This window comes from Myxine glutinosa, chromosome 3, assembly GCF_964187855.1.
Source record: "Myxine glutinosa chromosome 3, kmMyxGlut1.1, whole genome shotgun sequence".
Classification (NCBI taxonomy): domain Eukaryota; kingdom Metazoa; phylum Chordata; class Myxini; order Myxiniformes; family Myxinidae; genus Myxine; species Myxine glutinosa.
Genome location: NC_136263.1, coordinates 60,946,599 through 60,967,083, shown reverse-complemented (window position 1 = coordinate 60,967,083; position 20,485 = coordinate 60,946,599). Strand labels below are relative to the sequence as shown.

Here is a 20,485-nt window from a genome sequence, read left to right as displayed (position 1 = left end):
TTTATAAGTTTTACGGTATGGTTAAGCACTTTTGATCAATTGTAAGCACATTCCTTCAATCAATCAGAAACGGGACCTGTTGTTGTTGTTGTTTTTAGTTTCACAATATGGTGTGGTTAAGGACTTTTAATAAACTTAAGTGCATTCCTTCAATATATCGGAAACGGTAGGCTATTTCATTTTTCTTTTTTACCTGGGCAACACTGAGGTTGTTTTGCTTTGGACAAAGGCAAAGGCAAAGGCCACCACACTGTTGAGGCAAAGAGGACAACACTCTTTGCACAGGAATTTTCTCCTCTCCATGGATGCCACCCAGTCTTTGGTGTGACTCAGACCAGTCCAAATTTGATGGGTGTTTTTTCGGAGATGCCATATCCTTACAGGATGTCCTTTGGCTCTCTATGAGCCTGGCAGGGTATCGCAGTCACACTCCCCACAATTAAAGCCAGTGAGTGAAGTGTCGGTTCAGTTGTTGTAGTTGAAATTGTATTTTAACCTGTCTGTTTCACATACTGAACTGCATAATTTTTAGTTTAAATGTATGCTTGTTGCTATATGTACAGCTCCCATTTTAAACTTTACTTTGACTTCAGCTTATTACAAGTATTTACAACACGACAAATGATTGAAAGCAGCATTATGATGTTCTATTCCTAAATATTTTACTTTACATAAATTGTTTCATCTTTGCTTCCAATTAATGAGTGACTTAAATTTAAATATGTATGCTGTATGAATGAATGAATGAATATGAATGATCGTTTTAAGGCCATTTTCCCTGCTGAAGCGGGGGTTAGCCTTGCGGGTCCCATGACAATCATGGTTCCCTGTTTGAGGCAATGTTTTTTTTTTATGGCCGGATGCCCTTCCTGACGCCAACCCTTGGTCGCCTCTTATGATGCGCAGGGATACGGTGTACCTATTCTAAACCGGGGTACACACCGGGATCATTCATCCCAGCAAGCTGGTACTCAATTTGCCGATCTCGGAAGGATGACAGGCTGAGTCAACCCCCCCTGGTGTTAATTTAGCGATCGACCGGGATTCGAACCCAGGATCCGAGGATCCCAAGCCGGCATCCTAACCGCTAAGCCAACCACCAGGCAACACCAACACCATGCTGTATATATGGGGTAATTGAAATTCCCCGACCTGGGCAAACACCGTGATGAACACATCGCTGTTACACCCACTTTGTGACTGTTTTATCACTTTCCCTAATGAGCCATAATAAGGGCAGAACTGGTTGGTTAAAGGGCTATTTTTATATACATATGCATACTGTATAGGGTTATATTATATAGGGTTATTCAAAAAGAAGTAGATATACACTTTCAAAATTAATTTTACAAAAACTACTGATATTTTCATGCTTAATGTACGGATAGAATGGAAATCTGTCTTTTGTTTTAATCTTTTGGTTTTTTTTTTCCTTGTAATCTGTCTTTTTGTTTAATCTTTGTTTTTTGTTTTTGTTTTTTTTGTTTTTTCAGGGGGGGTTATGTTCAAAAGGCGGCAAGCAAACAGGAGAAAGCTTTGTGCATCCTGGAATTTGCCAAGACAAATTCAGTGACAAGTGTGCAACAATATTTTCAGACATGTCATGAAAAGAACATGCTGACCAGGAAGTCCATCTACGACTGATACAAACAGTTCGAAGGCACAGGTTGTCGCTGCAAGAGAAAGAGCACCGGGGCCCTTAGACTTCAGAGGGGACTGTGCAGTGAATTCGGGAAACATTCCAACACAGTCCAAAAAACGTCAATCAACAGAGCTAATTGTGAGCTGCAGATTCAACAGACGACAGTTTGGCGTGTACTATGGAAGCGCCTAATCATGAAACCTTGCAAGTTGGAGTTGCGGCAAGCCCTGAAGGCCAGTGACAGTCATTCCTTACGATTTAATATGACTCCCATATGTGCCGCGTCACACATAGTCATATCGAGAGCTTGTAAGGTGTGAATATAACTTTTAAATGTCTCCCTTTACTTTCTTCAATTTATATAAAGTACATTGTCTTATGTTCAGTAGTACTTGCAAAAGAATTTTTTGAAAGTGTGTACTTCGTTTTAAATAACCTTATATGTACAGTCACGTGAAAAAGTAAGTACACCCCATGTAAAGTTTTGACTTTTTCAACATATTTAAACATACAGCTATTTGATCTTCATTTCAACAATATTGATAGATAAAGGTGATATAATATAACAAATATCATGAAACATTTACATTTTGTAATCCATTGTATAATTTAAATAAACATAAATGCAAATTTCGCATGTGGAAAAAGTAAGTACACCCCTACATTTATCACTACTTCAAATACCTAAAATTAGAATCAGGTGCACCAGCTCAGGTGCAAATGATTGGAACATCGTTGGAGAGGATCTTGTAGGAACCTGTCTTATTTAAACCTCAGACATTTAGTTTGGTTTGCTCTTCTTTTTTTTTTCCTTTTTTTTTTGTATACTGAATCGAAGCTCGTGAAAGAGCTAACATTTATTTCACAAACAAATCAACTTTGTTGTTGAAGTGTGCGGCGTCACCATGCCTAGATCAAAAGAGCTCTCTGAGGCCTTCAGAAAGAAGGTTACAGATGCCTACGAGTCTGGGAAGGGATTTAAAAAGATCTCCAATCAATTTGAAATCAATCATTCGACTGTCCGGAAGATCATCTACAAGTGGAGAAGATTCCAAACAATTGCCAACTTGTTCAGGCCAGGCCGCCCCAGCAAGTTCAGCCCGAGAGCAGACCGCAAGATGCTGAAAGAAGTCTCTAAGAACCCCAGAATGTCATCACGGGACCTACAGGGAGCTCTTGCCACTGTTGATGTCAAAGTGCACGAGTCTACCATTAGAAAGAGGCTGCACAAATTTGATCTACATGGGAGGTGTGCCAGGAGGAAACCTTTGCTGTCCAGAAAGAACATTAGGGCAAGACTAAATTTTGCCAATGAACACCGAGGCAAAGACCAGCACTTCTGGAACAATGTGCTCTGGACAGATGAGTCAAAGGTCGGGCTATTTGGCCACAGTACCAGAAGACATGTTTCGCAAAAACCAAAGACAGCATTTGACCACAAGAACCTGAAACCAACTGTAAAGCATGGTGGTGGAAATATTATGGTTTGGGGCAGCTTTGCTGCATCAGGGCCTGGGCAGCTCACCATCATAGACTCCACTATGAATTCTTCATTGTACCAGAGGGTGCTTGAGGATAATGTGAGGCCATCTGTCGGAAAGTTGAAGCTCAACCGAAGGTGGACCTTGCAACATGACAATGACCCTAAACATACCAGTAAATCCACCAAGGAATGGCTGAAAAGAAAGAAATGGAGGGTTCTGGAATGGCCAAGTCAAAGCCCGGATCTAAATCCCATTGAGATGTTGTGGGGGGATTTGAAATGAGCTGTGCATGCAAGAAACCCCTCAAACATCGCACAGCTGAAAGAATTCTGTATGGAGGAGTGGGAAAAATTTCTCCCAGTCGGTCAGAGACTGGTAGGCAGTTATAAGAAACGCCTACTTGAGGTTGTTTCTGCCAAAGGGGGCAATACCACCTATTGGAGCCAAGGGTGTACTTACTTTTTCCACATGCGAAATTTGTATTTATGTTTATTTAAATTATACAATGGACTACAAAATGAAAATGTTTCATGATATTTGTTATATTATATCACCTTTATCTATCAATATTGTTGAAATGAAGATTAAATAGCTGTATGTTGAAATATGTTGAAAAAGTCAAAACTTTACATTGGGTGTACTTACTTTTTCACGTGACTGTATATATAGGGTTATCGATATACAGTATATATTTTAAACAATTTGTGAAACGATTTCATTTCAAGTGTCTCTGCACAATCTACAACCTCCACTACTTGTTTACATGATTTGCTCGGGCAACCTGAAAAGTGCACCAGTCAAACCTCACTAATTTGTTTTGACGGCATAGCCCGTAGGGCAAAGCTGTCTCGAACAATGTTTGTCTATCTGTATGTAATGGAAAACCAAATAGTGCATTGGAGTCATCAGAAGGAACCAGAATAAGTGAAGAGCAAAGATGGAGTCATCAGGAGGAACCAGAAGAAATAGAGAGCAAAGATGGAGTCATCAGGAGGAACCTGGATAGGATTCGGGTTTGAGCTGCTACTCCTCAACCCTCAAATCGATCCAGGCACAGCCAAGTGAACTTTCCAGAAAATTTTCTGCAAGAATTCACTTCTCTCAAGACAGATAGATAAAGAAAGAAAGAAATAAAGAAGAAACAAGAATTAGAATGGATGGAGAGAAATATGAAAAAGTAGAAAAATGTGAAAGGAACAAAGATGTTGTGAAGAACCCGGATAGATAGATTTCAGCAGTTCTTTCTCATGTATGTATGTATTTATGGATGGATGTCCCTCACAAACATACACCAATCAGAGCTGAGGATCTGGTCACATGACAGGGTGATGTGATTACGTCTGATGTCGGTATGGCGGCTGACTCTCCACACACCGCCAATCTGATTTATATGCCGTTCATGCTGAACATATCGTCGAACCTGTCATATATCACAATCGCCATGCTCTTAGTTTTTCATTCAGTGTGAAACCACAAACAAACTGATTGTTAAAATGACCATCAAATATCGAAAGCATCGGCGTTGCATCTCTTCCAACAAAACGGTACGTATCCAACCCTGTGGGGTATAATCTAGATTACAGAAGATCTTCCCCTCAGTTCTGTAAGTAAAACTTACCTCACGGATGTCTGGATTCCTCCAAATTTCTTTGTTTAATGTTATAAGCAGCATTAGCGACTGTTTAAAAAGCTAATCATGTGTGTTTGTGGTTTATAATATTTTACAAGCCCGGCTACACCGCTGTTAGACTTTCGGTCTTGTTTTTATTTAATATAACTTGGTCTAATGACAGTCAACTGTTTGTTTAAGCCTTCAAGGTTTGCAAAAACAAATATTAAGAAGAACGACCGTTATAAAAAAGTATACACCAAGAAACAATTTTCCTTTTTTCCCTCACTATGAAATTTAATTGTGTGGTACTTCTCTTTTTTTGTACCTTAATTCTTCAGCTTATTTATTCCTTTTGTTGGTACAGTGTTCCCCGAATAAGAAATGGTGCAGAATGACCTTTGCCCATACATAAAGCGTTTCTCAAGAAACATCTACTCTCATCCAAATAAGGTTGTTTTGCTCTTTGGAGTTCAGCTTGGGATATATAAACCTGAATGGTGTTGTCAATGAAGTGCCATGCTACGAGTCAAGATATGTTTCCTCATTACTGTGGGTGAAATTTGTTTGGTGAAGCTTTACACCTATTATATTATTAATAAAATTGTGTTCCACCTGCAGTGGCTGAACTCAAGGAGAGCTTTGAAATGAACTACAGACAATCATGCTCCACCACCGACATATTTTGGTATTGCTGACTTGGATCACGAGGCCATATAAAATGTTCTGATGGACAGAATCTGGTTTATACGCAACCAAATTTATGTGGCCTAATGTTAAATGACAAGACCATGTTGCAGAATACTACAAGAGATATTTTCTACCATTTTAAAATACAAGCTTTTAACATTATTTTACTCCTTTCCACAGTTTGAATTGTACTCATTTCCACAGTTTGAATTGTACTCATTTCCAAAGTTTGAATTGTACAATTTGGAATATTCAGAAGTGCACCAATAAGAAATAGAACCACCCATTGAGTGAAATACTTTGATACCTAATCACATGCTGCAAAATCCATGACTAATCCGTTCTTTCGTATGCAGCACAAGGCTGTGGGGTAGCACCATTGGCTGAGGGCGTGGCTGTACCACTAATGTAATTTCCTCTTTAGGTTAGGGCAAGAATTTGTAATTTGTTCAAGGTGCCAGCGATATGTCGCCTTATCTTCATAAAGGACACCATGGGATTTTTAATGTCCCCCAACTTATGCCTGCAGACAGGATGGCCATTTTAACGTCCATTCGAGGGTTGGCATACATGTTGATGACTCATTCTGCCTGTGAAATAACAAGTTTATAGCTGGGCCGTGATTCGAGCCCAGGATAAGCAGCTTCAAGGCTGGTGTGCATACCTCATGACTTATCCCTACCCTTGCACTCCATCAATGCTGTCCCTGTTCTGGGTTATACATTTCCACCTGCAATACCCTGTCTTTCTGTCTCCCATACCCTCCCCTAGCCCTACTCTCTTCGAAACGTCTATTCCAGTGCACACAATGCTCTTATGTAACATCCCGTCGCTCTCACTTTCACTCTCATGCTCTCCACCACCACCACCAATCTTCGAGTGTCAAGCTTGGCTCCCGGCACCCAACACCCAGCCCACACAGTTGTCCACTGTGTCCCTACCAAACGGCTGAAGCTGGCCTTTTGTCCCAACACCTGAGTACGGTGCACAGCCAGAGTCTTCCTCATTTGTGCCAGCACTGTGGTGAGAGAGATGTGTGAGTGTTATTTTGGATTATTGTGGTCATTGTTATGTTCAGGGCATGTAGATCCTCATTGTATGTGGGCGTTATGGTTCATTTAATTGCGGTGGTGGGGAAGTGGGTAAACTAAGTAGGCTGTGACTACTTTCACGTATCAACCTTTGTGTCGTAAACCTATGTTGTTTCTTTTCCTGTCCGTAGGCAAAGGTTTTCGACATCCTTCCGAGTTACGTAAACATGTGCGATCACACAGTGGGGAACGCCCTTATGCATGTGATCTGTGCACATATCGCTCTGCACAGGCGTACAACCTCCAGATGCACATTCGTGCTAGGCACAGGCACCAGCCCAACTTTCGCTGCACGGTGAGATTTGCAATGGAGAAAGGGGGACCATTACAAAATGGAATCATCAGGTCATACAGGAGCATGACGTCCTCATTTTCAATGATTGCCCCTGGTTCATGTTTCCATGAGTTTTGTGGAACTGGGATGTTTAAATTTTTTGCAGATATGCCAATGAATCACTTTGCATATTTTGTTGTGCCGTTGTGTGTAAAGTTGTTCTGATAGTTTTTTGCATCCCGAGAGCAGGTGACTAGCACTTTCTGTTTTTGTCTTGCTGAATCTACACTTGTCTGTCTGGCTCAGTTTCGCCATCTTTTTAAATCCATTGGTGTCGTGTCCTTGATCTTGGGCGTTTATTATGATTAATTTACCGTCCCAGTTGAGCTGACGTCTTCTTAGCCATTCCAGTGAGCCTTCTTTGTCTATCCCCACTCTGTGCAATTATTTTTTGTATTTTATTGCTCTTTTGTCATTCTCCCAGTTGTTGGTGTATATTACTTGATATTTCTTTTTATATATTTATTTTGTCTTTTTTGCAATTGTTGGGGCTGTATTTGTTGCTGTTTCATTTTCCTGTGTGGCATCTACCATTCACACCTGTTTTTGGAAATTCTTTGCAAAGTGAGTTTGGGATACCTTTTCAGGTTTGTTGTGTTCATATTTGTTTGCAAATTGCATCCGATAGTCTGTTGAGCCTTTCACATACTCAGGTAGTCCTACATTGATCACTCTGTGCACCTGGTTGAGTTCCATCAGGCCGCTCCCTCTCGTCTCGGCAGGTACATTCTTGGGATGCCCTGGTTTTGTAAAACATTTTGTGGATGGTAAGAAGTTTTCTTGTTTTGATGTCAAACCTGTTGATTTCTGATTGGGGTGAGTTTATTATTCTGCAGCTATATTGGAACACTGGTACTGTGAACTGGTTTATGGCTTTGATTTTGTTTCTTGGGGAGAGGTATGTTTTCAGGATCAGCTTCGTTCCACATAGGTATTCTTTGGCGATTGTTTTGCACATTTGTTTGTGACGTATTTTGTGGACCTCTTCTACTCTGAGGTATTTGTATGATGCTTTGTTTTCTAGCTGCTGTATTGTTGTTTCAAGGTAAATTTTTATGTTGTCTGTTTTTGTTGGTTTGCCTTGTACAAATGTGCACTTGGCACACTTGTCTATTCCAAATTCCATTTGAATGTCCTCGGAGAACCATTTATTTTACTAGTTTTAGTTGTTCTGTCAATTTCTCATCATTTGGCAAGAAGAGCTTTAAATCATCCATGTATAGTAGATGTGCCACCTTTCCTGTCCCTTTGGATGTTTTTCTATTGGTTGTTAGGGTGTATCCATGTCCTTGTTAATTGATGAGGTTACTTAGTGGGTCCAGAGCCAGACAAAACAAAGGAGGGGAAAGATTGTCTCCCTGGAAGATTCCATGTCGTATCTTCACATCTGGTATTTCAATATTTCCTTCTGAGTGCTTTAATATTGTTGCGGATTCGGAGTACGGCGCTCCCCCTACCAAGGGGGAGGGGGGGGGGGGGTTAATCCCCTTGTCTTTTACACTGGCCGTCTCCGATCCTGGAAACTATGACGTCACTTCCGGTCAGTAGTAGCCAGGGTCATTAGTCAATGAAGTCCCAAATACCTGCGTACGAAGACCGGCCGTAAGCGAGGAGATAATTTCCACCCGAGCCGCAGCGTTAATAGATGCGCCGAGCGAAGCGAGCTGCGACTCGGGCCGTTAACAAAAGACTAACCCGATCCTGAGCGTTGGCCAAATCGTGCCACGTATATTCAATTGGGGATAGGACGAAAGCGATCGGATGAGAAGAAACCAAGGGGGTAAAGAAAGAACAAATATGGTTTATTTATACAGTATTAGAAGAGGAAACGAAAGGTAAAGAATATAAAGTTGAAGAGGAAGAAGCAGATACACAGGGCAAACCTTAAACACTCTTAATTAACACGCCCAGGACAGAACAAACACACTTACACGAGAGGATGGGATGGCAGGGATGGCAGGGATGGTAGGAAGGAAGAGAAGGGTCCAGGCCGATGATAGGCGTCGAGGTTCGGGCAGGTGGTTCAGCGTTGAGGTCCGGCTCCAGGGTCACGCTCCACTCCGGTCCACGTTTCAGTTCGCGGCCAAACCCGGCAGGCAGCGCGGTGAATATTGTCGCGGTAGCGGACCGACCCTCTCTCTCTCTTCGACTTGCCTCTGGTAGCTCGACTCTGTCACTCTCCTTCGGTCCGACTTTGTAAGTAGTCCGCGGCCGCTCTTATATTGGCCGCCCGCGTATCAAGCCGCCTGCCTTTTGGAAACGCCCACCGGTGAGCTTGCCTCGGCCCTGATTGGTCGCGAGCGCTCACCATTGTTCGCCCCTTGATGGTGCGTTGAGGGGCCATGCCTTCGTTCCTGGCGCTCTGAGGACTCCTCCCCCTTCTTCTCCAACTCGGCCACGTGGCTTATGGCGGCTTGCGGGATTGAAAACCATCGCACCGCTGTTGAAAGGAACTTTGGGGCCTACTCTTATTTAATTAATACAACGCAGATTCAACTATTGGAAACAGATCCTTAACTGAAACATAGACTAATGAAATAACTAGAGAGGTTTCTAAGGTGTCCTATGTGTTGTACATGGCCTAACTAGGGTGCAACCTTTACAAAGGGGGATATTTACAAGAATTATTATTTTACAAAGTGAAGGTTCTAAAAACTGTAACAATATCAATGTGGTATTCCAGAGCTGCATTGCTTTCTCGATCAGTTTGATTATTTGTGGATTGATTTTGTATATTTGCATGTATTTTATCATCCACGAATGTGGGACACTGTCAAAAGCTTTCTTATAGTCTAACCAGGTGGTGGACAATTTAGTTCTTCGCATTTTACAATTTTCAAGTATGGCCTTGTTCAGTAGTCGGTGATCATTTGTTCCATAACAACCTCTCTTACATCCCTTTTGTTCTGCCTCTAAACCTCCTTGCTGTGTTTGATGATGGTACATCATTTCCGTGATGATTCCTGTCTGCAGTTTGTATGTGGTTGGTGGGAATGTTATTGGCTGGTATTTGTGGGGAAGCTGGGTTTCCTCCGATTTGGGGATGAGAAGGGTATTCCCTTCTTTGAGCCACTCATCCACTGCCTTTTCCTCTTGGATCAGTTTGTTAAATGTCCTGGTGTAGTGATTGTGAAGAGCATCAAGTTGTTTTAGCCAGAAAATTGGAATTCCATCTCGGCCTGGGCTTTTGAAGTTTTTATAATTTTCTCTTCATCTATAATTATCAATGGAGGCACTTCCTCGAGATGTTGCTTCTTCTTTTCCAAGCTTGGGGTCCATTCTGCTTTCATGTTATGTTCTTTATGATCCTCAAAAATTATTTTCCAGAATTTTTCCAGTTTTTCTTTTCAGGCGGAGTTGACACATTCTGCTTTTCTTTCCCCCAATTCACAGTAAAATCTCTTTGGGTTACTTTCAAACATGTGGTTTTGTTTTCTCCTATTGTTTCCTTCTTCATAGGTTTTATCCTCCTTGCTATCATTTCTATTTTGAGTTTGTTTTCAGCACCCAATCACTCGAGGTCTTTGTCTTTGATTTTGTGTTTGTTTTTTATTCTTTGGATTCTCTTTTTTAGTTTTGGGTGTACGTTTCCTTTCCTGTACTGTTGTATTTGCCCTACTTTCTTTCCGCAGTTTCTCTCTTTGTGTCTCTAATCTCTGTCTCCAAGGTGGAATTTGGTTTCTATTTGTATGGCCTGGTTTTTTCTTTTTCTGGTGTTGTTTGCCCGTTACATTTTCTTGAATGAATAGTGTCGCTGCGAAACACACAACATTGATTTCCTTCAAGGTGGATGATTTTGAAATAATTTTTGTAATTAAATGGTTTGTTCATCTCACTAAGATTTTTGTCCATTTATTATTTTTTATGCGGTTTTTTTTATTTATTATTTTTTATGCGATGAAGTTTTGGTCTTTCTCTGAGTTTTATCAATTTCATCTCTTGTATTTTGTTGGCTAACTCTTCTTCCAGCCTATGCTGCTCTTCATCATCTTCACCATCCTCCTCTCCCTCATTCTGCTGCTCTCCCTTGTCTTTCTGCCCATCACCATCTGCCTTTTCCACTCTATTCCCCTTCGTTTGTGCCTGAGTAATCTGGTCTTTTTCTCTGAAACGATCTTGCCTCTCTTTCAAGGGGACACTGTCATTCTTTCCTTTTGCCACACACTTTCTTCGTGGCCTTTGGTTTGGCTCGATGTCGGGGTTTGGTCCCCCATCGATTTGCACAGTCAAAACTTTCTCTCATACCATCTCGGCCAAAGTCCTCCTCTCTCTGTCTTCACCTTCAAGCGAGCACTTTGCTCCCCTCACTCTAATCTCTCTTGCCACTTGTTGCCTTGCCCTAGATGTAATCTCTTATATTCTATCTTTATCTAGATATCTTTTAATTGTTGTAAAGATCTTCTCAATTTTATTAAGGGGGGAATAATCATGTCTCTTCGCAAGGTGATGTTTTTCCTCGCTTGAGAAGGTGCAGTCATTATTTTTTACAGTGCACTTTCCTGCTGCTTAGAGTGGCCGCACAGACATAGGGTTTCCCCTATAGGAGGCCTGTGACTCTTTGCTTGAGATATTTTTCTTTTTTTTATCAACACAAGATTATCCGTCATTTTCCTGTGCCCCGTCTTCCTTCATCACCTACTCCCGTTATACTGAAGCCCCACCCCTTTCCCCCCGTGACCTACTGTGCAGCTCGACCAAGAGTCTGGAATGTGCATGAGTTACACCGCATTGCATTCCGCTCGCTTTACTCTCACCTTAATTGCCAGGACTTACGTCTGCCATCAGGGTTGATACCCCGGAATTTCTCGGCACCTCGATCAACATATTACCATGGTCCACCTCGCAGTGCCGCCATGACCCACCCATCACAGAGCCATGCACATTACATGTCATTCCCCGTCTCCACATCCCAGTGGGTACCTTAGCCATGACCCCGCAACTCCTATACCCCTTCATACCTTCACATCTGGCATCCGGATTTTCCCGTGGCTTATCGGAGCCACGTCTGTTCACATAGTGTCGTCTCAATCTATCAAACCTAGTGTTGGCGGTGCTTCACGTGCATTCACGTTCACTTCTCCATTCACAGCCCCTCCCATCTCAATTCAAACCTTCGCTTCTGGCATCCGGAGTTTTCCTTGGTTCATTGGAGACACGTCTGTTCACAAACCACCTTCTCAAACTATCAGACCTGGTGCTAGCAATGCTTTGCGTGCATTCACGTTTCCTTCTCCACTCACAATCCCTCCCCTTCTCAACGCCGACGCCCTCCCCCTCTCCGCTGAAGACCCCTCCCCTCCAGGTCCTCCAAATATCCTGCGCAAGAGTCCAGGTCTGTACGCAATTCACACGGCAGTGTACCTTGTTTTTCGGCAGTTCGGCCCGCCTCGCATCACCGATTCAAATGGCAACAGACCACCTTCGTCTCTCTTGATGTCTGCTTTTCCCTCTGTTCGCCGCAATGGCATAGGCTCACAAACTACCTGAGGTCCCGGCAGTCATGTCGGTAACTCAGTCCGCCTTGCAACATCATTCAAAGGCCGCAAGCCGAGGCCGATTCATAGACCGGAGACTGATTTTCGCTTTGCGATCCCACTCGGGCGCACGCTCCACGACTCGTGCTCGTACTCGTGCATCCTCTCTCAATGATTCTCTCATCTGTCACCAAGACCGAAGTCCACAGATATCCTTCAGCAGTTGTGCGTGGGGGAACTGACGAGAGAGCTGGTGAGGCAAGCCGCTCGCATCTCAATGCCATTTTGTGTTTGTCTTGCACCAGGATCACATCACCCACCATCTTCCATTTCCAACTCTTTTGGTGTATCATGGTCGAAAATCTTCTTCTCTTCATACTTGAACCAGAGTGATTGTTGAGGAACATTCTGGCTTTGGCAGTAATATTCTTTCAGCTTCTTCAGCTGCGTTGTCATTCTCACTTTGACGTGAAGCTCCCAACTGTCCTGTCCAGACACTCTCAAAGTGATGAATACTTCGTCTTCCTTCTTCACTGCATCTGAGTCAAGCTTGCTCACCTGCTCATACATCCCTGTAGCTTACAGCCTCCGTAGGCTTCCATATGGCGCACGGTGCTCGTTCCCCCGATCCACACAGCCGAGCTTGTGTCAAAAGACCATACACAGCTCCACAAGGCCCAGGTGTGCGTGCGTGCGTGCGTGCATGTGTGTGGGCTTGAGCATGTGCTTTTTCGAATTATATACATATGTCTAAACATTTTGAGGAAAGTATGGGGGGATGGGGAGAAAGGAGTAGTAGGGATGAGGGAATGTGCGGTATGGGTACACATTAAATTATTGGCAAAGTGCAGCTTCTGAGCTATTGTCAGTGTAAAAATTTGCAAGCTTGATGCTCACAGCTAATTTTCATCCACTCTACCACCTATCAAACACCTCGCCTCCCTTTCAATATATTGTTGCGGTTTTGTGGTTTTATAATAAAGGTTAATTTCCCCTCCTAGTTAGTTACACTACAACATATAGCCTCGTTTAAGCTCAGTTATTTCTTAGTAAATGTAAGCGGACCTTTCCTGTTAGTTTTGCGTTGAGTAGGATAATGAGAATTAGGTCCCCTTACGATGCCTCGATGCTTTTGGTTTTGGCGCGAAATGCCACGAGGCAGGCCTGACCAAGTCGACCAAGGCCGAAGGAAGGCGGAGGAGGAGCCAACGGTAAGCGCGAGCCGCCAATCAGGGCTCGAGGGGAGTGACTTACCACTGCAGCAAAAGGCGGGGTTTGGAACATTCGATTCGGGCTAGGACGGGGCCATATAACCCTGTGCCCAGAGCCCCCCCCCCCCCCCCCCCGCGTGAGAATACGCGAGTTCTCAGTTGAGCTGGAGTCAGATCCCCGAGGAGTCAGAGAGCCAGAGCAGTTCGGGTGAGAAGAGTTACGAATCTGAGTTGTGAGGGTACGCGTGTGAGATTGCGTTGTGTCGAGTCATATTGGAGGAACTGAATAACTCCGTGTATACGAACTTTGCCCTGCTCCCCGCGCTCTGCGCAGTATTAATCGCGCTGTAAAGACGACCCGCGCCGGGCCACAGACGCGTGTATTTTCTTCTGCCTGCCTTTGCCGATATACGCGCCGCGAGGATTTTCCCGCCTGCCTGCCTTCGCCGGGATACGTGCTGTGACCGCCAGAGGGCCACGCCGGGTGAGCTGTTCTTGGAGCGACCGAAGCAGGCGCGTTCGGCGCGCGAATATTCTTCCTCCATCTCCCTGTGTGTGTAAGTGGGCCCATTGTCTGGGAAAATAAGTAAGACTGATTAAGACTGCCCTGTGTCTCTTCTTCGACCAAATCATTGTAAATAGTTAAATAAATCTGTTCTTCCTTCTGATTCGACCGTCTTGTGTTTTCCATCATTGGCTTAGCATGGTACGAATTAGATCGCTCTAATCGGGTTCAATACCAAGGTAACAGCACGGGTCACGTGGTACGCCATCCGCTCGGGTGTACTCCATTACGCATGGTTCATGCGAGACTCGATCCCCGCTGCCGCTGCGGCGTGGGTACTCAAGGTACGTGCAAAATTGTCCTGAGACCCTTTTCCACGTCTGCCCGGAAGTGGCGACTCAGTCTCGCGGTTCGAAGACCCAAGGAGAAAAAGGGGCTTAATCTCCCCTTTGTAAGGGAACGGGCTTCGGAAAACCGCAACAATATCCTGTGGTTCCCAAAAATATATCCTTTTTCTGCTTGGCTTAAGGCTCATGAAATAGCTTCCACTAATGTAAAAAAGAAAGAAAGCAGGACTTCAGAGTTGGGCCTATTGGTGTATGAGGGGCATTCAGGAGGGTTTCTAGCTTGACAGAAAACACAATTTGCTTTTTACTGTTGATCTTTCAACATACTGCCCCTCAAGTTAAATACACTGGGTTCAGCGTTGTTGCATGTGGTGTTATCATTCCCATTTTGGAGAAGACCTCCAGAAGCTCTTCAACCACTGGTTCAACATCATCATCATCATCATCATCATCATCATCGTTGTTGTCGTCGTCATGATCATTCATGCTTTTCCTCAAACTTTGACCATAGATAGAAATCTTAGTGAGCCAAATATGATGAATAGGTTTGATGGGAAATTTGTTCAAATCCTCATTTGCTCGCTCGAGTCACTGCAACCTGGGCTGTGTTAGGTGATGCATTGTCCTCGAGAAGCAGGATGTAACTTGACTTGCCAAACTGCTTGTTCCTGATTGTTTATCACAAGTGCCACAATTCATCCGCATGGTGCTCTACATTGCCTCAACTTGTCTCTGAGAGGATTGTTCATCTCGCCCTCGGATTGGCATCAACAACCTTCCTTGAAAGGAAAATTATTCTCTTGAACTAGGTCTGCCCCTTTATCTATTAACTTGGCTAAGGTGAAACATGTATTTTTGTAGTGGCAACCAAGGCTAAGTGCCATTTGGGTACAATATTCTATTATGCTATGAATTTCCTAAATTCCTAATATTGGCTTCCTGGAGACTGGGCTTTTGTAGTAGAATATGTCTCTCTCCACTTTGGCATTGGGCACCAGCATCTCAACTTTTATGCTGGAATGCTGTGGGATCAAAAAGCCCATTGTATCATTGATACGAGTAAAGATTATGCCATATCTCGGGGCTTGTTCTTCTCCCACTAAAGAAAGATTGGCGGCTGCTTTTTATTCCACTGGCTTTTAAGTGGACTTTTCCCAACCATAATTTCCTTAATCTGCCACTCCTTGACTGTATGCTCTCTGGGCTTAGTGTCGACCTTCTTTATTTTGTTCCTCTTTTCTCTCATCTGTGGAACATTCTTGAGATATCTTATCATCTTGGAGCAGTTTTTCAAAGTAGTCACATCATCATCGTCATCATTATACAGGGTCCGTCAGGGAGGTGTGACGATTTTCAGAAAACTCGTACACAGTTATTTTTAGTCGAATTTCAATTTTTTTTTTTTTTAAAGACTACTTATATAATGCCATGTAATACACTGTAACAAAGACATTTAAAAAATGTAATTCATGTTTGAAAAATGACATCATCTAAATGGCGGCCGTTCTTGTCCAAGCATTCTTGCAGACGCGTGGAAAAGTTCCAGCATTTCTCAGCACAGCAGCATCCCTCAGCAGTTCCAGCATTCTTTCTGCGAACGTAAACCGCCGTACGAAATCATTCTGCTGCAGTTCTTGAACCACCATGATTTTGTACGCGTGATAATGAAGGTCCAAGTGCAAAATTCGACGAACTGATCTGTCTGACATCCGTAGAGCGCGAGCGTGCCGTACCGCTGACCGACGAGGGCTGGCCTCCACAGCTTGTCGAACCCTTTCGATGTTTTCCGGGGTCCTAACGGTTCGATCACCTCCCCGAGCTGCTCCCGGCCTCACAGATCCAGTTGTCCTGAAGTTTTTTTACTCACTTCAATATTGTGTTTCGAGACGGAACGGCGCCACGTCGACCAACATTGAAGTGAGTACGAAATCTGTGCTGTGTAAGCACCACCGAACTACCCGTTTGAATAAACGTCTCAACAACAAAGACGCGATGTTCAATCGTCCACAGCTCCATGGCTACTGAAATGGCGCCTAACAACGAGTAACCAACAGCCATCACGCATGCGCTAGACCCCCCACTTGCATTGTTATACCCAATTCAAACATGAATTACATTTTTAAAATGTCTTTGTTACAGTGTATTAAATGGCATTGTATATGTAGTCTTTTTTTAAAACAAAAATTGAAATTCGACTAAAAATAACTGTGCGAGTTTTCTGAAAATCGTCACACCTCCCTGACGGACCCTGTACTAATAATCATCATCATCATCATCTCATTTCACTTTCCCCTGCTTATCCATGATCTGTTTATCCGGTGTAGATCTAGGATGTCTGCCAGTTCCCCACCACCCCAATGAAACCTCGTCACCTTTTCTCCATTTTGGTTTCTTGCTCTTCCATGAAGTTCAGTCTAAAACAAACCAAAAAAAAAGCAACTGCAAAATGAGAAAACCTAGAAGTCAAAGGTTTTGATAAATACAGAATGGCAATATCTATTGATTGTTTCCTAACATATGATCTAAAGTTTCAGTTTGAAAGGGATTGTAAAATGCACATATGAATTGTTGCAATGTTATTATAAACCAAAGGAAATTGATGATAAATACTTGACTCTGTTCAGGTAGATTATACTTCGGGTTAGGTTTGGTGCAACTGATTTAATTTACATGTGGAAGCGGGAATCTGTGGAACCCATCACATTGACTCTACAAAAGCACTCGTAACCGATGCAGTTACCCTAGCATTGTTACTGGGTATGCAGGTTTGTGGGGTTGCATTTTCATGCCTATCGGAGCTGCGCAGGCATGTGGTGCTACATGGCGCGGAGCGAGAATACCACTGCCCACACTGCACTCATCGCTCATCTAACTCCTCTGACCTCAAACGACACATCGTCTCGATCCACACCCGAAATTTCCCCCATCGATGTCAGGTGACACTGACTCCCATCACTTTCGCCTAACCTTCTCCTTTTCACATTCACAAGTTTATGTTAGTGAGTTTTATTCTGTAGCAAGGGATGTAGAACCTCTATGTAACTGGATTTGGCACATAAGACTCATAATGGACTCAAAGTCCTGTTGCTACACTGAGATGAAGCTGACTCGTGACATCAACAACATGTGACAGACGAGCGTTACCTTGCAATTGTTGAGGTGTAATTGATCGTTTGTCTTCAAATATATGATGGTTGTTCTTTGTAGCCAAAGACGGTCATTCACATGTGACATATGAACAGCAGGGGAACATGAATTTGTTTATAGTGTAGGAGCTGCTGCCGCCCAGACAACACCACACACTGAGATAGCAAGCAGTGTAACCTCCTGTCCAGTGATATCCAAGAAGACAAAACAACTTTCAAGCTGTAGTTTTAGGCAGGAAATTGTATTTTTTTTTAAGGCTGCTAGCAATACCTCATCTCCCTTTTACGAAAGACACATTTAACATACACCAACAACCATGTGATGGCTGATTGGTCCTCCGGCTTAATGTCCTTCCGATGGACAGCACACACACCGATGCTTCGCATGCATGCGAAAAATCAAGGTGACAGCTTATAACCCGGTCGAGATTCAAAAGCAGGCGAGGCAACTTAAAGGCGTGTGTGCATGACTCTCGGCTATCCTGCCAGCCCACCTTAAAATAAGTCGTCATCAAGCACTTGCTTTTATATTAATTGCATTTCTATAACATAAAATAGAAAATGGTATGAAGGAACTATTGGTTCAACTGTGACCAAAACATTGAAATACAAACGTTTAACCGTTTTCGAATGCAATTTATTTTTGAATATTAATGTAAAAACGTTTTTCAAATGAAATTGCAATTTGAGTTTAATGACGTTTTTTTTATGTAAAGAAACCAATTAATCTTTTCTTTTCAAACTTCAATTCAACAAAAGAACCTGTTCCATAACATTCCCACTTCTGGTAGAATTAATTTGTCTTTAACAATTGAAAGGATTCATGTACACACCTCGATTACAACCACCAGTTTTCAATTCATTATGTCCAGCGATTCAGGAGCACATGCATACCAGTCACAGACATTTCTCAAAAAATGAAAATTTCAGGAAAAACGAATTTCAAAGTAGTTTTTCGATTCATATTCAAAATATACCATTCAATTGAAATAAAATTGATCCTTGATCATAAACTGATGTTTATTGACAGATAGACAGACAAAGTTAACCAATTGCTTTTCGCTTCGCATGTGCGGGGTAAACTAAATCTATTCTGCTGATCTAGTAATAAAGTAGAACGGCACTGGATAGAGCACATACCTTCGCCAGGCTGATCAGTTTACGTTTTGTATCCCACTGATTGGCTGGATCTGCATTCAGACCTTAACCAAAATCGAATCTGCTTGTTTTTGTCACCGACCTAACTCGCCCATCAAGTTTTGTCATAGCCTAACCATAACATTTTAAAATATCATGCTATATATAGTTTTTGTCGCTGTCTCTCAATGGTGAAGAATCACTTGATAAATAAATAAATAAACTCTCGTATCCGGATCTTCACCAAAATCGAATCAATTCATCTGTGCTGCACATGCAACCTGTCCACCAAGTTTCGTCTGAATCCATTCATAACTTTTTGAGATATCCTGCTCAGACAGAGACACGTTAAAACGACCTCCGTCACCTTCGGTGGTGGAGGTAACAAGCAAGAGCAGATCCGGGGTATCAACTGGTGACAAATCAGGAGTAGTTTACCATTCATCGTGCAGTGACTGGGACCAATTATGCATTGGTGAAACTGGAAAGAATACAAAGGCTAGATGAACATGACAGAGCAATTAAGCTTGGGAAGGTGACAGAGTCGGCCACAGCGCATCATTGCCTGCAATCTGACCACAAATTTGACTTGGATGTGACCCATGTTCTAGACATGACGATCAACAAACGAGTCGTCAATTCGAGAAACATGGCATGACAAGAGCCAAGAGGGTGGTCTAACTAAGTAGACTGTGGACATACCCACACAATAAACTCAACACCTCTGATACGCATGTCAAAACTGATGGTGCAAACAGCTGGGCAAGATGAGCAGAAAACAACGCTCGATCCCCAACACCACGCCCACGCATGTACAACATCCAACGGAAACTCCACCAATCACGCAACCTACAAATCCCTAAGTCCAACCCGGACATGAACCCAGCCATGTTCCTGCCCTAGAAACACAAAAACGAGGACCACACACTCACTCACCCATACAGCCTACACGTACAATACCAGATCACAAGTAAATAATAAAAAGAGAAGAGCAGGCCATGAATGATGCAATTGGCATTTGTTGCTTAAGATTTGGCAAAATGAAAACACTCCTCAATTGAACTCTCACTCTGGCACGTGAGCAGAACCAAATTACAACACCTCGGGAATAAGAGCCGATACATGCCGAGGCTTGGGGTCTATTGGCCTGAGGAAGCTCGCTATTGCTTGTTTATTATTATATTAGCAGAGTAGATCTTGTTACTTTGTAGTTGGACATGTCTTTTTCCTTTATAATGTTTTATAATGTATAATCCCCACCTCCCCAATCTATCATATATCTTTACTAACAGGAGTACCCGGCATTGCCGGGGAGAGGGGGGAGTGGGCAGGAGAGGAAGGGTGAGGAAGGGAGTAGGGGGAGAGGAATGAAAGGTGAGGGGAGATGGAGGGGAAAGATATACTACATACACATCTTTTAGGGGGAGGGGGGCTTTGACAGGCCCCTCCGTTTTGGGGTAGAGGGGGGAAGGGAAGGAAGAAAAATGTACCCATGCAAAGAGTGCTTTAACCTCAGTGTTGCCCAGGTAAAAAGGAAATTATAATACCCTCTGCCACCATCACCAGGTGGCGCTACACGGTACACATTTACATAAAGAATTTACGCCCCACTCCCGGTCCCCCACACCCCTGCACATGAGGCCACAGCCACATAGCCTATGTTACTCCCCCCCCCCCCACCCCGCCCCCACAAAGTTGTATTTGTATTTGTACCCCAAGCAAAGTATATAAGCGTTTATAGCTGGTGTTGCTCAAGCGAAAAAGAAACATTGACATCTATCTATAATTCCAGTAATCTCTGTCTGTACGTTTGTT

The 20,485-nt window shown here is 43.1% G+C and overlaps 1 protein-coding gene across 1 annotated transcript in view; it reads left to right on the top strand.

Moving 5' to 3' along the window:
• LOC137416134 (zinc finger Y-chromosomal protein 1) overlaps positions 1–20,485 on the top strand; it is a 76,280-nt gene that overhangs the window by 30,934 nt on the left and 24,861 nt on the right. The window contains exons 8-10 of the mRNA XM_078774081.1: positions 6,197–6,448; positions 6,648–6,811; positions 17,153–17,323. Of these exons, the coding sequence (XP_078630207.1) occupies positions 6,197–6,448; positions 6,648–6,811; positions 17,153–17,323 (587 nt within the window). The remainder of the gene's footprint in view (positions 1–6,196; positions 6,449–6,647; positions 6,812–17,152; positions 17,324–20,485) is intronic.